This window comes from Medicago sativa, chromosome 7, assembly GCF_051527215.1.
Source record: "Medicago sativa cultivar Bolivia chromosome 7, Bolivia_mono, whole genome shotgun sequence".
Classification (NCBI taxonomy): domain Eukaryota; kingdom Viridiplantae; phylum Streptophyta; class Magnoliopsida; order Fabales; family Fabaceae; genus Medicago; species Medicago sativa.
This window is the reverse complement of record NC_140755.1, coordinates 6,934,248-6,949,389: the sequence shown is the minus strand read 5'-3', so window position 1 is coordinate 6,949,389 and position 15,142 is coordinate 6,934,248. Positions and strand designations below refer to the sequence as shown.

The window sequence follows — 15,142 nt, the reverse complement described above, 5'->3', positions numbered from 1 at the left end:
ACAAGCTTCCGCCATTGATGCTCAAGCTCAAGCTTTTCATCTTCTTCGTTTTCATCGATTCTCTTGCAGAATCTTCTTGATTCTTCTTCGTTTCTTCTCGATTTTGTCTCAATTTCACTTGGAGATTCTTCGTTCTTCGTTTTTCTCTTTGATCGTTCTTCTTCGTTTTCTTACGATCATACTCTGTTTTCTCTGATTTCACATTTCTTGCTTCTTCTTCATCATGCCTCCTCGTCAAGCACCAGTTGCTCCTCAACCAGACACGAATTCTCCATATTATGTGCATCCTAGTGAAAGTCCAAGCTCTGTGTTAGTTACACCTCTTCTTGATGGTTCCAACTACCTCGCTTGGCATCGTTCTATGAAGCGTGCTTTAGGCGCGAAGAACAAGCTTTCCTTCATTGATGGATCTATTCCAATTCCTCCTATTGATGATTTGAACCGTAGTGCTTGGGATCGCTGTAACTACTTGATCCACTCTTGGATTTTGAACTCTGTTTCTGCACAAATTGCTCAGACTATCGTATTCCATGAATATGCTATTGATGTGTGGATTGAGCTTCAAGAACGTTTCTCTAAGGTTGATAGAATCAGAATTGCTTCTTTACGCACTGCTATCAACAACTTGAAACAAGGTACCAAATCTGTTCTTGAATACTTCACTGAGTTGAAGTCTCTTTAGGAAGAACTCAATTCACATCGTCCTATGCCTATGTGCACCTGTCCTCATCCATGTCGTTGTGAATCTATGAGATCTGCTCGCAATTTTCGTTTGGAGGATCAAGTCATTCAGTTTTTAACTGGTTTGAATGATAATTTTGGAGTTGTAAAAACTCAGGTTTTGCTCATGGAGCCTCTTCCTTCTATCAACAAAGTATACTCTCTTGTTGTTCAGGAAGAAAGTAATAATTCCACTATTATTACTTCTCCTTCTATTGAAGATTCTAGCATTTTGGTGAATGCTTCTGAAGCAAGAAAACCTTTTGGACGTGGCAAACCTACTTCTGGGTTTTATCCTCCAAAGAATAACTCCAAATATTGCACCTTTTGCCATAAGACTAATCACACTGTTGATTTCTGCTATCAAAAACATGGTTTCCCTAATGCTAACAAGGGAACTCCTTCTACTCATGCTGTGAATTCAGAGGCTGTTCCTGATTCACAAGGTGTTGCTGCAGGTTCCTCAACTATCTCTCAAACTGGTTTGACTCCAGATCAGTATCTTCATCTTGTTAACTTGCTCCAACAATCATCCCTAACCCCTCCACCATCTACCACTACTTCAACCAACACCAATCATGTTCTTTCTGCACCTTCTTCCTCTTCTGTCAATGCTTCTGCAGGTATAAACGCTATATTTTCCTGCTCCTTGCAAGTTAAATCACCCTACTGGCTTATAGATTTAGGTGCTAATGAACACATTTGTTCTTCTATATCATTACTTCCTTCATTTTACAAAATTAAACCTCTCAATGTTACTTTACCAAATGGTCAATCTGTTTTAGTGCATTATGCTGGTACTGTCTTCTTTTCTCCTTCTTTTCATATCACCAATGTCTTATATTCTCCTCATTTTAAAGTCAATTTAATTTCTGTTTCTAGACTCCTTCAACTCATGACTTATGCAATCCATTTTGTGAACAATGTATGCACCATACAGGATGTGAAATCACAGAAGATGATTGGTTCGGGTGAACTCTGTGATGGACTTTATAGACTGAGAATGCCTGATACTTCTCTCTCTAGTAGTATTCCTAAGTTTCCTTCCAATAAAATTTCCTTGCAATCTTTTAATTCAGTTTCTTGTAAATCTAATAATCACATACCTTCTTTAGCACTGTGGCACTTGAGATTGGGACATTTGTCCAATCAAAGATTGTCTCAGATGCATCAATTGTATCCCATTATTCACAATGATAATAAATCTACTTGTGACATTTGTCATTTTGCTAAGCAAAAGAAATTACCTTATACTTTGAGTACCTCTATTGCTTCATCTAATTTTGAATTGCTGCCAATCCTGTTTTCCATGAACGCACCAAGCATCTTGAGATTGACTGTCATATAGTCAGAGAAAAATTGCAAGCTGGTTTGTTCAAACTGCTGCCTATTTCTTCTACAGATCAAGTTGCAGATTTTTTCACCAAATCATTGCTTCCTCAACCATTTCATCTACACCTATCCAAGTTGGGGTTGCTAGACATTTACCAACCTCCAACTTGTGGGGGGATAATAAACATAGAGGAAAATAAACAAGAGAAAGTAGATAGCTTGCAGCCCAAGTAATAGTTAGAGGGCAATTTTGTCTTTGTACTTGGTTCTTCATTTGTTAGTTGAAGTTAGTTACAAAGCTCTCACTAGAACTTGTATATATACCAATGTAACACTTCAATAATTAACGAGAATTTCCATCATTTCATTCATTTTGTTTCTTTGATAATACGAACTCCACATACAAAAAAAAAATAGGCAAAGTTGGTTAATAGTAAATTTTTTCTACTGTCATGTAATCGAACTCCCCATACAAAATAATAAGCAAAGTTGCTCATGTTTAAACAACTACGCTGAAGTGGCTCTTACACGGAGACTAACATTGTCTAATGGATGATAACTTAACCATACTAGTTCAAGAAATAACATTCTTATCCCTCATCTTATCAAAAAAATAATATTACTACCAGCGGAATGAAGTCATGTTAATCCATAGTTCGATTGAGAGAAAAATAAAGTTTGGCGAACTCAGGTTTTCTCAAATGATCCCTCCTTAACTCAAATCCATTAACTATTTGAGTACATTAATCGAATTTAACTAAATTTCTTAACAAGTCCATATATGAGAATATTATGAAAGGAAAACAAATTCAATTTGACCTTTTCCTCTCCTTAAACTTGTGTTCATCACCACAATGCTTTGTCTGATTGTACTTGAACAACAATACATAAGAAATCATTGAACTTCAATGGTATTTTATAATTTTTTTCTTTACTATTTTTGAACTTTTATATAATACAGGGGAGAGTACTATAATGAAGAATTCACACTATCATTGAAACACCGAAACAGAAATACATTGGGAGCTTTTGGACCTGAAAGAGGCTTTTTGCGGGTAATTCTTAAAATTTGAGCCTAGAGTTCTACATTGTTGAGAGTCACACCACTTGTAAACATATTTTCAGGCCATATCTTATACAATGTAGAACTCTCAATGGTAATATATACAATAATCTTATATACGATGCTTTTATATCTATTGAAAATATATATCCGTGTCAGTGTCCTACATGTCGGGTATTAGTTCTGTCTATGTGTCTGTCTCCGTGCTTCATAGGTCATGTTTGTATTCCCAAATTACCTTGTGTTTGCTGCTATGCATTTTTTATAAGGATTTCATCTAGTTGTGTTCTAAACTATTACACTGTTAACTATTCAGAAAGAAAAAGTTAACTGATCATTGGAGGAGGTTCATCTTTCCTATAATGTGGCGCTCTAAATGGAACGAGTTGAAAATAAAGAATCTCGACTCTCAAGCACAGAAATACGTAAAAGATATTGCGGCTATTGATCAGCAAACACAGCTTGACTTTTTGAAGTTTTCAGTAGATGACTTTGATGTCAAGTCAGTACCTAGATCTGAGGGAATTCAAAGGACTAAAGTCATGTGGAGAAAGAACAGGAAAAGAGCTGAAGAATGTGACTTATCATCGTATATGTATAACCATTGTTTTTTCTCGTACTATGGCATGAAATTAATTGGTTTGTTGTAGTATTTTCTTTTGCCAGTGTATTTTGCTTTGATAATAATCTATTTTTTTTCTCTCTTCTGCTGTCCAGAGAATAAAAGCCGAGCTCATGATGGTCCCGTAGAAGGTTTTCATGATGATGTCGTTGGTAAGTAGACATAATATAAGGTTTTTTAATTATATACAGTCTGAAGCAAACAAGGTTCAAGAGTTACATGCACAGATATTCATCTCTACTTGCATTTGTTTATTGAGCATATGATTATGAACATTTTTCAAACTGGTTTTAATCAATTGTTATATGTTTCTACATTCCATGAGCTTCTAAATTTTTAATCCTACGTTCTGTTTCATTGATATGAGAAGGTAATGCTGATAGTGTTGGGGAGATCAAGTTAAACGATATGTGGTCATCTGTAGATCGTCAAAAAGATAGTGATAAATCCTTCGTTGACATGATTGAAAATGTTGAAGCATTGTTGTCGCAAGTTGAGAATTTGAAAACTCGGATTGATACCGTGAAATATGAAAATCCTGGAAAGTTCTGTTCTGCAACTCAATCGTTATGTTCATAATTCTGCTTCTTTTCCCGGTAAAGAAATTCCAGTTCCAGGTGGTTTTGACGGTAAATCTGAGTTATATGCCGAAGATCAACTTATGACCGACAATGCATTATCAACTCGAGAAGGGATAACTCCTTCCATCGAATCTGCCAATAGGACCCAGTTTGAGGTTCAGGGAGAAAATGTAAGCTTTATTATTTGAAAGTTATTTCAACACTTTATATGTCGTTCATGTTTTCAATTTTTATGCATAAGTTTCCATTGCCTGCACCATGCTCTTGGTTAATTTACAAGAATTAAGATGCCACAAAACTTTTATAATCCACTTTTTGTTAATTCTCATTTCTTGTTATCCCAAATAAATGTCCTTGGTGATTGATTTTAAAATTTTCTTACGCATGTGTATACTAAAATACTCTTGACCTGTCACAACCCGGCCATGTTATCTGTTTTCTTTGTTGTGTACTTTTAAGTGTTGTCAATCGCGGATCATAGAAAATTGTAGTTTGTCCAAATTCTCCTACACTAGTGTTATAGTCCCGCAATAGCCTTTATTTGACAAGACTATACTAAATAGCGTACCGCGGAAAAAAAACAATATGTTCAAATTCTGTGATGTTGTAGCCGCTATTTGACAACACCGGTACCTTTACTTAAAGTTTGGAGTTGATAACAATAATGGTATTAGTCATAGACCTATTCGTACATCTACTAAGGTTGCATGTCAGAATGAACAACTTTGTCCAATTACTCTGCATAATAGGATTATTGCAGACATTGTAATGTTGTTATTTTCTTGTAATGTTATGATTCAGCTTGAGGAGAAATCCAATGAATCAGTTGAAGAGCAGAAATGCATTTCTCCAGCTCAAGTTTCAGACTCTGATATGGTCACTGAGAATGCTGTTCCTAATGCTCATTCTATTAAACCATGTTCAACATCCAAGAGACATTTTCCTAGGAACACAAGGAGGGTAAGGAGGAAGTTTGGTCCTTAAGAGTTTGATTATTTCTTCAAGAGCTTGTGGATGCAATGAGTTACAACATCGTAACGTGGAAATTGTGGTTTAGTTGGTATATATTTTGATGCAACAAGAAATGAGTTCATTATTACATTATGTGAATATGTGGATCATGCTCTTTTCTTGAAGGATGCTTTTATTTTTATTAATCGGAGATATATTATTTAAGGAAGCACTGTTTCTTGATGTACTTGGGAGATTATTACTTCAATAACTGAAAATACAGTTTCTACAAAGCTATTAGCATTATAGGCAAAAGAGTCGAGGATTACAAGAGCAATAACCAAACAGGAAATACAGTTATTTTTTAACTAGAAATTTGAAGTATGAGAATTGTAAGTCACACTTTGTGGTTGGTTTAAGTAACACTCTTGTTAAAAAGAGTGTTACTACTCTTGTAAAAATTAAGTTGTATTCTGGGTTTCAAGATGAAGAAGTGAGATGATTTTTCATAATTATGGGTTTTACAATTGAGTTGAAGGGATGATTTTTTTTCTCCTTCTTTTGAGTTTGTGTTATGAAGATGACGATGAATACGAACAAGATGAAGAAAGATAAAATAAATTTTAAATTACATATTTAGTCTCAGTGTATGAAGACGACAAAGAAGATGAAGAAAGACGAAAAATTGATGGAGAGGACCAAGTTGAATGACAAGTGCAAAAATAAGGGACAATAATTTAAGGATTAGTAATTATGGGACTAAAATTGAACAAAAAATATATTTAGGGGACTAAACATTCAATTTAACATTTATTCTAATCTAAAGTATTATGAGTGTGTCATTGTACTGCACAACATTAAATTATGAGGGAGAGGAAACAAAATTGAATCTCCAACAATTGAGAAGAGAGGACTCAACATTAAGGTATGAGAATTGAGAGTGTTGAGTGGTGCAAAAGAGGTGCAATGTTTAAATTTCAAGTAATGTTCTCAATGTTTTGCGTTTTGATGATTGTCCCTCATTTTTTCTCTTCGTATTTATTTGCTTCACAAATTTACAACACCTTCACCTCATTACTCTTCTTAGTGAGTGCAACATATCAATTTGGTTATATTTTTATTTAAAAAAATATTAAAGTCAATTAAATTTACATCAAGTTGGTTTTAGCTTTTTCTTTATAAATGAAACAAATACAAACTAAATTCATGGTATTTGTTTGTTTCAGTTGACCGGTTCATCTAAAAATCAATTGAATAGTTGATCTTTCAATATGAAACAAATGAACACCACAACAAGTAGATAAATTAACAACACTGCACAAGACGATGAACAACACATCGTCGCTTTCAGACAATGATATCACGTAGAAAAAAACTAGATCTATTTAAAATCACTTATTTAAATTGAAATAGAGAGAAAAATATGAAGAAGAGTGATTTCGGGTCAAAATTTGACCCAAAACCACCTCCTCAATAAAGAAAATGGAAGGAAGAACCTAGAGAAAGAAAACTAGAGTCGGCGTTACCTTCATTTCCATTTATTTTCTCTCATATTATCTACTTTATCTTCTTTTATTTTCCTTAAAGACTGAAAATAAGTTTTTTTCTTTCTTCTGAAGCAATAATTTGGAACTTACGGATTTTCTAAAGAATAAATTAGTTTCCCTCAAATGTAAAAATAACTTGGAAATAAAATGGTGTTTTATACGTTGGAGAAGGTTAATAAGTCTCCTTTAGGTATTAGTTAAAGTACTAAAATACTTGTAAGTAAAAAATTGTGTAATTATCACTCCCTTGGTTAAAGTCTCCTTTAGGTATTAGTTAAAGTCTTTTGTTCATTTTACACATATTAAGAAAAATTGTATAAGTGAAAGAGAGAGAAAAATGAACAGTTTTGAGTGTCCTGTTCAATATTGATGCATTTTCCATTATTATCAATGCAAAGTAGAATATATTTAATTAAGGGTAATGAAAGTAATATTAATTAAAGTTATAATATAAAAAATAATAATTAATATTACATTGAAAAATGAAATGTGTCTATTATTTTGAGACAATTTTTTTTTGCGCAAATAATTCAGTTATTTTGGGACGGAGGGACAAACCTAAAAATTTGTATTACTATAATTCAGTTATTTTGGGACGGAGGGACAAACCTAAAAATTTGTATTACTACGTTAGTAAGAAACACTGAAGTTGACTCATTGACGAAGAAAAACTCGCATACTAAAGGAAACTAATGCACAAAATCTAGAACACGTCAAGAGGCGACATGGGAGTGAGATAAATGCATGCATATCTAGACGTAAACAATGGGGAAAGACCTTTACACAAAAATATACGGGTCAATAGTCACTCATTTAGTTTCAAGTATATGAAGAAGAAGATGCTTCCTTCATTGGGGCCCTCACATAACGAATCATGTCTCCTTCAAAGACTTGTTGCTAAGAAGATCATGAAGTTGCATTCTTTAGGGATGTTGCTTTCAATTTTTCATATCCACACATACTATAGACTTATCTTATGCAGTGACATATATACGTAGAACAATACATTAATTAAAATATCAAAATTGGCGTGTGAGGATGAGATTGACCAACGAGCATATGCTAGTAGTCACACAAAATTATAAAGGTTTTTTTAGTTTAGTGGAGGTATATATGTCGCATTAGAGTTGACTAGTAACATTTTTTCTTTCAAAGTATAATAAATTATAAAGGGTAAACATGAATTTTAATTAAAATATTAAGGGTAAAAATGGGATAAAATATGAGAGACTATAAGCTATAAGCTCAAACGCTACATGAAATAGCTTCTGAAAAATAGCATATAAGCTCGTGAAATAAGCTATAAGCTCATGGTGAAAAAGTATTACCAAACAGAGCATTTTTTTATCAAACGAGCTTATAAGCTATAAGCTATAAGCTAATTGAGACGTGTTACCAAACAGTCTCTACAATAAATAATACTAACACAAGTGCAGAGCTAAATTTGAACGTAAATGGAGGGTAGATGCTAATTCCTACATCGGGGCCCTCACATAACCAATAATCATGTCTCATTCAAAGCTTGCAATCATTTTCTCTTGCAATCATTGACTGACGAGGTCACACAACATCATTATAAAGGTTTTTGATGGTCATTTTATTAGATCTCAAAACAAAACAAAAAAAGAACTTGACAAAATATTTAGTTTCGAATTTCTTTAGTTTAAAAATGTGGATGGTCTTTCTTCTTATTTGGTGTTTGATTGTGGGAACTCAATGTGCTGCCACTGTGACATCTCATCAATTTCAAATGGAAGAAAATGCTATATTGAATAGTGGATGGTGGAACATGTCTGATCCACTCTTCAATATATCTCATCGATGTAATTGGTATGAAATATCTTGCAACGATGCTGGAAGCATAAAAGCAATCAACATAGACACTTGGAGTTCTCAACTTGCAACACCCAACTTGTCTACTCTCAACTATTCTGCTTTTAACAATTTAGAAATCCTTGTTATAAGAGAAATTGGTCTACTAGGGAGTATCCCAAAAGAAATTGGTCATCTCTTTAAGCTCACTCATCTTGATTTGTCTGGCAATTATCTTGAAGGCCAGGTACCTCCTTCAATAGATAATCTTAGACAATTAAACCACCTAGACATTTCTTTAAACTTTATTCATGGTTCCATCCCTCCCGAATTGTGGTTGCTAAAAAATCTCACTTTCTTAGATCTATCTAACAATAGATTCAAAGGTGAGATACCTTCTTCCATAGGAAATCTCAAAAAGTTACAACAATTAAACATCTCTCACAACGACCTTACAGGTTCCATTCCTCCTGAGTCGGGGTTCCTGAAAAATATCACTGCATTAGAACTATCTCACAATAGACTCAATGAAAACCTGCCTATTTTTCTAACAAATCTGACACAATTAGAATACCTTGACATCTCATACAATTTTCTCACTGGTTTCCTTCCATATAACTTTGATCAATTAACTGAATTGCAAGTGTTGATGTTAAATAACAACTCCATCAGTGGGACCTTTCCAATCTCGTTAACAAATCTTTCTCAATTAGAAACCCTTGATATTTCCCACAATTTAATCCATGGTGTCCTTCCTTCCAAAATATTTCCATTTATTGATTACGTAACTTCCATTGACCTCAGTCACAACCTCATTGGTGGTGAAATCCCTTATGAGCTTGGATATTTTCAAAGTCTTATTTTAAACAATAATAATCTCACTGGAACAATTCCAAAATCTATTTGCAATGTTAATTTTATGAACATTTCCCACAACTATTTAAGTGGTCCCATTCCAAATTGTGTTGATCCTTATAGAGTAATAGGGAACAAGGATTTATGTATCAACATTCCATACAAGAAAATGCACTTCCAATTCCAAACTTGTGCATCTCTCAAGAAAAGTAATAAAGTAAAGCACCATGTTTTCATTGCTCTTCCTATCCTTATTATTCTAATCTTAGCCTTATCACTTATCATATGCTTCAAATTTCGTCATACTTCTGTTAAGAACAAGCATGCAAACACAACAACAACAAAGAATGGGGATTTGTTTTGTGTATGGAACTATTGTTATACCCTAATTTTGGACCTAAAAATACTAACTCAATTCTTCTTTTCTTGCATTTCAAGTCATTTGAACTGTCTCTGATCAATTACATCTTTCTCTGCGTTTTATTTCAATATTACTTGCAAAATTCACATAAAAGGGTATTTTAGTCATTTCCTATGTTAAAATTTCTTTCAGTCTTTTAAAGTTTGTTTGAGTCCTTTCAAATAGTTTGAATAAGTCTTTATTTCAACTCTATGTCAAAATCCATCTCAAAAATTGCATTTGAAGTCATTTTGAGTCAGTTTAGCCCCTAGGGGCATTTTAGTCTTTTCAAGTGTTAAAGCTCTGTCTAATCTCTTAAAAATGTCTCTGAGTCTTTTAATTTTGCTTGTATAAGTTCTTGCTTTAATTCCCTGTTAAAAATCCATTTTTGAAATTTGCATCTGAGTCATTTTTAGTCGTTTTAGCCCCAGGGGCATTTTGGTCATTTCACACGAAATTTTGGCAGAGAGAGGTTACTTTGAAGTACCTCATTTAAGTAGTTGGTTCATTTTAGTCCATTTTGTGTCTTTTATTGGTTTAACTTTACGTTTGTTCCAATTTACCAATTTTATTCCAATTTTATTATTATTTTCATTTTAGTCCCTAAACTGTTAGAAATTGCACTTTGGTCCTTTTATGTCATTTTTTAGGTTTTTTTTATTTTTAATTTTTAGTCCTTTAAGTCATTTTTTTGCTTTAAGTCCTTTTAAGTCAATTGCAGTCCAGTCCTTTAATTTCAATAAATTGCAGATTGGTCCTTAATATTTTTTTGCAGGAAAGTCCTTTAAGTACTGGAAATTGCAGAATGGTCCAAAAGTTAGTTACAGACTCATGATCACGTGGCAAGCCCTCATTGGCCTACAGATACACATGTCAGCCATATAAAAGGTCCCAATCATTGCCATTCCACAGGGAATTGAACAACTCAGCAAAACTCACCAATAACACGTTTCTAATTCTCTCTCTGATCAAAAAAGATCAAACACCAAAATTTCCAGAAAAACCTTCAAGAACATTCATAACAGAAACCCTAACCGTTTCCAGAACTTCAAAATTCATCAGATTCATATCAGTTTCATCAATACAAAGCTTAATTCAGCAATTATTGTGCAAAATCAATTCAAATTGATACGAATTCTCAGAGATTCATCAAGAATCTTCATCATTGAATTCGTACCTTCGCAATTCAAGCACAAAGTGCGATCACGAATGATTTCTTTGAGGTGAGAAGAAGAGAGACCGAAGCAATTTTGGATCAGTGAAGAAGAAGAAGATTACCGATTTATTTTCGGTTCCAGAACTTGCCAGAAGCTTCAACAAGGAACTTTTGTTCGAATCTCCAAGTAAAACCAGGTAATCCTCAAAAAACCCCTTCGTTTTCATCGCAAAAGCTCAACGAAGATCCACAAACAGAAATAAACGGTGAATTGAAGAAGAACTTCGAAAAAGATTCGAAGAACTTTGAAACGAAACCCTAAAGATGTGAATCTTCAAAGATTCACAGTTTATTTCTTGAAACGAGGCTTATAATCATCATAAGTGAGTAAAGTAGTTCGGTTTAGGGTTTCGTTTCAATATATTCCAAAAAACTTTCAAAAACTTCGAAACCAAACCCTAAAATTTAGATCTGCAAAAATTCACCGTTCATTTTACAAAATCGAGTTCAAATTCATCATCAGCAGAGAAAATAACATAGATTAAAGCCTCGTTTCAATAGAGTTCGAAGAGATTTGAAAGATCCAAAACCGAAAGGTTTAAACTCCGATCTGCATAGATCCAAGCTTCGTTTGCAATTTCTAGTGTTTGTTTCATGTTTAGATCGAAAAATGAACGGTGAAAAGTCTTGATCATGAAGATTTGGTGAGTTTAGGGCTTCATCGTCACCGGCGGTGGTTGTTTCCGCCGGGGAAGACGGTGGAAGAGTTAGAGAGAGACGAGAGAATCTGAGAGTTAGAGAGAGAAAGGAGTGGAACGAATGAGGCTTAGACCGGCCTCTTAGGTTATATAGAGGGAGTGAACCAGACCGATTCACCTGAACCAGTCTGGTTCGCCCTTGAACCAGGTGTCTGACCGTTCGATCTTGGGTTACACCGTTTGGATCAATCCAACGGTTGTGCGTGCTCCCTGTGATCCAAGTCTGTTAGGGTTTGGGCCTGGGTCTCTTGTTATTGGACTTCGTTTGTTCCTTCATTTTTTTTGCTGTTTGCACCATATTACATGCTTTTCACGCCCTTTTTCACTCAAATTTTTCTCTTAAAAATTCCCATAGGTTTTTGATCATTTTCTTGATATTTTTATGATGTTATTGTGTGTTGAATCTTGATTAAAAATATGTGTAGCTTTTTTTAGTTTGTTTACTATTCTTGTTAAAATTTGTGATGTTCTTGTGTATCTTTAAGTCCAAAATTATTTCAAGAGGTTCTAAAAAATTTTCATGTAGGCTTCTTATTAGTTTTGTGATATTTTGTGATGATATTTGCACTAAAAAATTGGTAAAAGAGTAGTGTGTTGACTTTCTTGTTGTTTTGTGATGTTTTGTGCTAAAAAGTTGGTAAAAATTGCTTGATTCTAGTCCCATTGTCTTGATGAATATTTGTGACCTACACCACTTGATTTTGTGAGGTTTTAGCTACTATTTGTGTTTGTTTTCTTGCTGCATGTGAGTATGTGTAGTTGGTTACTTGTTTTGCAAGGCATAATAATGATTGTTTGTGAAAATAAAATGTTAAATGCATCTAGGAATGAGTCATGATCTTGTAATTTGAGCATGAACTTCTAATTCTCACATTTGGCTGCATTGAAACCCACTTTAAAATTGTAGTAGTGTGAAAATTATGAGCCATGTGCATCTTGAAGTATTGTGATTAGTTTCTAGTGTATCTTAACACCTTATATTGGTTTTTCTCCACATTTGTTTAATACTCTCTTGCCTTATTGTTTTCCTCATTATATTTGGTGCTACTAACCCCTTTCGTCTCATGTTTCATTCATTCATAAGCATTCCATACCTCATCTCCTCCTCCATCTTACTTCTTGCACTTTAAGTTTCACCAAAAAATTAGAATGTAATACTTAGGATTTTTTTTTGTACTTTACTTTATGCCTTTAAATTTCTTGCAAGACCATAAAATGTATCTAGGCCAATGATGTAATAAGGACAATGGACTCTAATGATGTACACCGACACAAGCACCGACACATGCACACACATCACTTTAGATGTATGCTTAGAATATGCATGTTTAGATGTATGTTTAGGATTGTATGTTTAGATGAATGCTTAGGATTTACACTTAGAAAAATCAATTTCCCAAAAAATATGAACAAAATCACTCAAATCATTTTCTAAATAAACCTTGGGATCAAAATCCCATTGATTTTCTCTTTTATTTTCTTAATCAAAATTTCAATGAATTTTAATCATACTTAGACCCTTTTGCAAAATAACTAATCTCACCTCACATTTTTCCAATCTTATGCCCTTGAGGCCTCTCAATCTCTCATTCTTCAAATTCCAATTTTCAAACTTAAAATCAACCAACAAAAACAAAAACATTTTTGGAAGAGAACTACGGTGGATTTGATCCCTTAAACGGGTACGTAGGCAAGGAATCAAAATTCCTTCAATTCAAATAAAAATAAAAATTCAAACACATTCTTCTCCCTCCAATTCTTCACTTAGTAAATTCTTAGATTTAAATAAACACTTTCAAATAGCATTTAAAAATAAAGCGCGCGCGTAGAAATTAAAGACGGTTCCTATAGGTTACTATAGTCGTTATGGGTGCCTAACACCTTCCCGTAGCGAAAACAACTCCCGGACCTCGATTCTCAAGGGTTTTTCTTATTTTTCCCTTCCCAAGAAAAAATGAGATATCACCGGTTAAAAAGGTTCAAACGTAATCAATGTTTGACACCCGAAAACCAAGATAAAACAACTATGACGGAAAAATAGCATTTGATGACATTATTAAAGCAACAGAGGACTTTGACATGAGATATTGCATTGGAACAGGAGCATATGGAAGTGTTTACAAGGCACAATTACCAAGTGGCAAGGTTGTTGCCTTAAAGAAACTTCATGGTTATGAAGCCGAGGTTCAATCTTTTGATGAGAGTTTTCGAAATGAAGTGAAAATATTATCAGAAATAAAGCACCGACATATTGTGAAGCTTTATGGATACTGCTTGCACAAGAGAATCATGTTTTTGATCTATCAATACATGGAGAGAGGAAGCTTATTCTCTGTCTTGTATGATGATGTAGAAGCCGTAGAATTCAAGTGGAGAAAAAGGGTTAATACTGTTAAAGGAGTTGCATTTGCACTTTCATATCTTCATCATGATTGCACTGCTCCAATAGTGCATAGAGATGTATCTACTAGCAATATCTTGCTAAACTCTGAGTGGCAGGCCAGTGTTTGTGACTTTGGCACAGCTCGACTCCTTCAATATGATTCATCCAATCGAACTATAGTCGCTGGAACTATTGGATATATTGCTCCTGGTAAATTGATCAGTGATTTTTTTTTTCTTTTCATGTTCTGTTGTTTTCTTCATTTTTGTATGATGCACATCATGCATATTCATAATCCATATAAATAACATACATGTTCATTAGTTTTTCATGCTAAGTAGTAATTTTCAATTATTTTCATTGGATTCTTTTGAATACTCATACTAATTTGATCAATGCAGAACTTGCATATACTATGGCTGTGAATGAAAAGTGTGATGTATACAGTTTTGGTGTAGTGGCACTTGAAACTTTAATTGGAAGGCACCCTGGGGATATATTGTCATCATTTCAATCAACATCGACACAAAGTATCAAATTATGTCAAGTATTAGATCAACGTCTTCCACTTCCAAATAATGAAATAGTTATACGTGACATAATTCATGTTGCCATGGTAGCATTTGCATGCTTAAATCTCAATCCTCGTTCTCGACCAACAATGAAATGTGTGTCACAAAGTTTTGCCACGGAGCTTACACCATTAAGCATTCCTTTGAGTGAAATTTCAGTGCAGCAACTAATGAGTGAAGAACTCAAAGCATTATTTTATATTGGGAACCCTTGAAAGAAAAACTTGAGTGTGTTATTATTCAATAATAAAGACATTGTCTTTTTTTTTTCTTTCCCAAAAGTTGTTGAAAAATGCTGTAAAATTTTGTTGTTCTGATATATCAAACATATGTATATATGTATTCACATTTCTGTTTTTGAATAAAATTGAACTACTTTTGTTTCAATTA

The 15,142-nt window shown here is 33.7% G+C and overlaps 1 protein-coding gene and 1 pseudogene across 2 annotated transcripts in view; both read left to right on the top strand.

Moving 5' to 3' along the window:
- The window catches only part of LOC146903883 (uncharacterized), a 59,700-nt pseudogene extending 54,138 nt beyond the window's left edge, over positions 1 to 5,562 (top strand). The window contains exon 6 of the transcript XR_015020074.1: positions 5,120 to 5,562. The product of XR_015020074.1 is annotated as an uncharacterized LOC146903883 (transcript). The remainder of the gene's footprint in view (positions 1 to 5,119) is intronic.
- Positions 5,563 to 8,465: 2,903 nt separating this feature from the next.
- On the top strand, positions 8,466 to 15,142 carry LOC146903882 (uncharacterized). Its single transcript, XM_085728184.1, has 3 exons — positions 8,466 to 9,853; positions 13,820 to 14,390; positions 14,582 to 15,142. Exons 1-3 carry the CDS (start codon positions 8,486 to 8,488, stop codon positions 14,965 to 14,967), a joined length of 2,325 nt encoding a protein of 774 aa, XP_085584310.1. The 5' UTR covers positions 8,466 to 8,485; the 3' UTR covers positions 14,968 to 15,142.

What these genes read in the sequence shown, in the direction of transcription:
- LOC146903882 (XM_085728184.1), top strand. Translation starts at nt 8,486, where the DNA reads ATGTGGATGGTCTTTCTTCTTATTTGGTGTTTGATTGTGGGAACTCAA. An exon ending in GGGATTTGTTTTGTGTATGG is followed by an intron (nt 9,854 to 13,819) that starts AACTATTGTTAT and finishes CCAAGATAAAAC; the next exon opens with AACTATGACGGAAAAATAGC. An exon ending in TATTGGATATATTGCTCCTG is followed by an intron (nt 14,391 to 14,581) that starts GTAAATTGATCA and finishes TGATCAATGCAG; the next exon opens with AACTTGCATATACTATGGCT.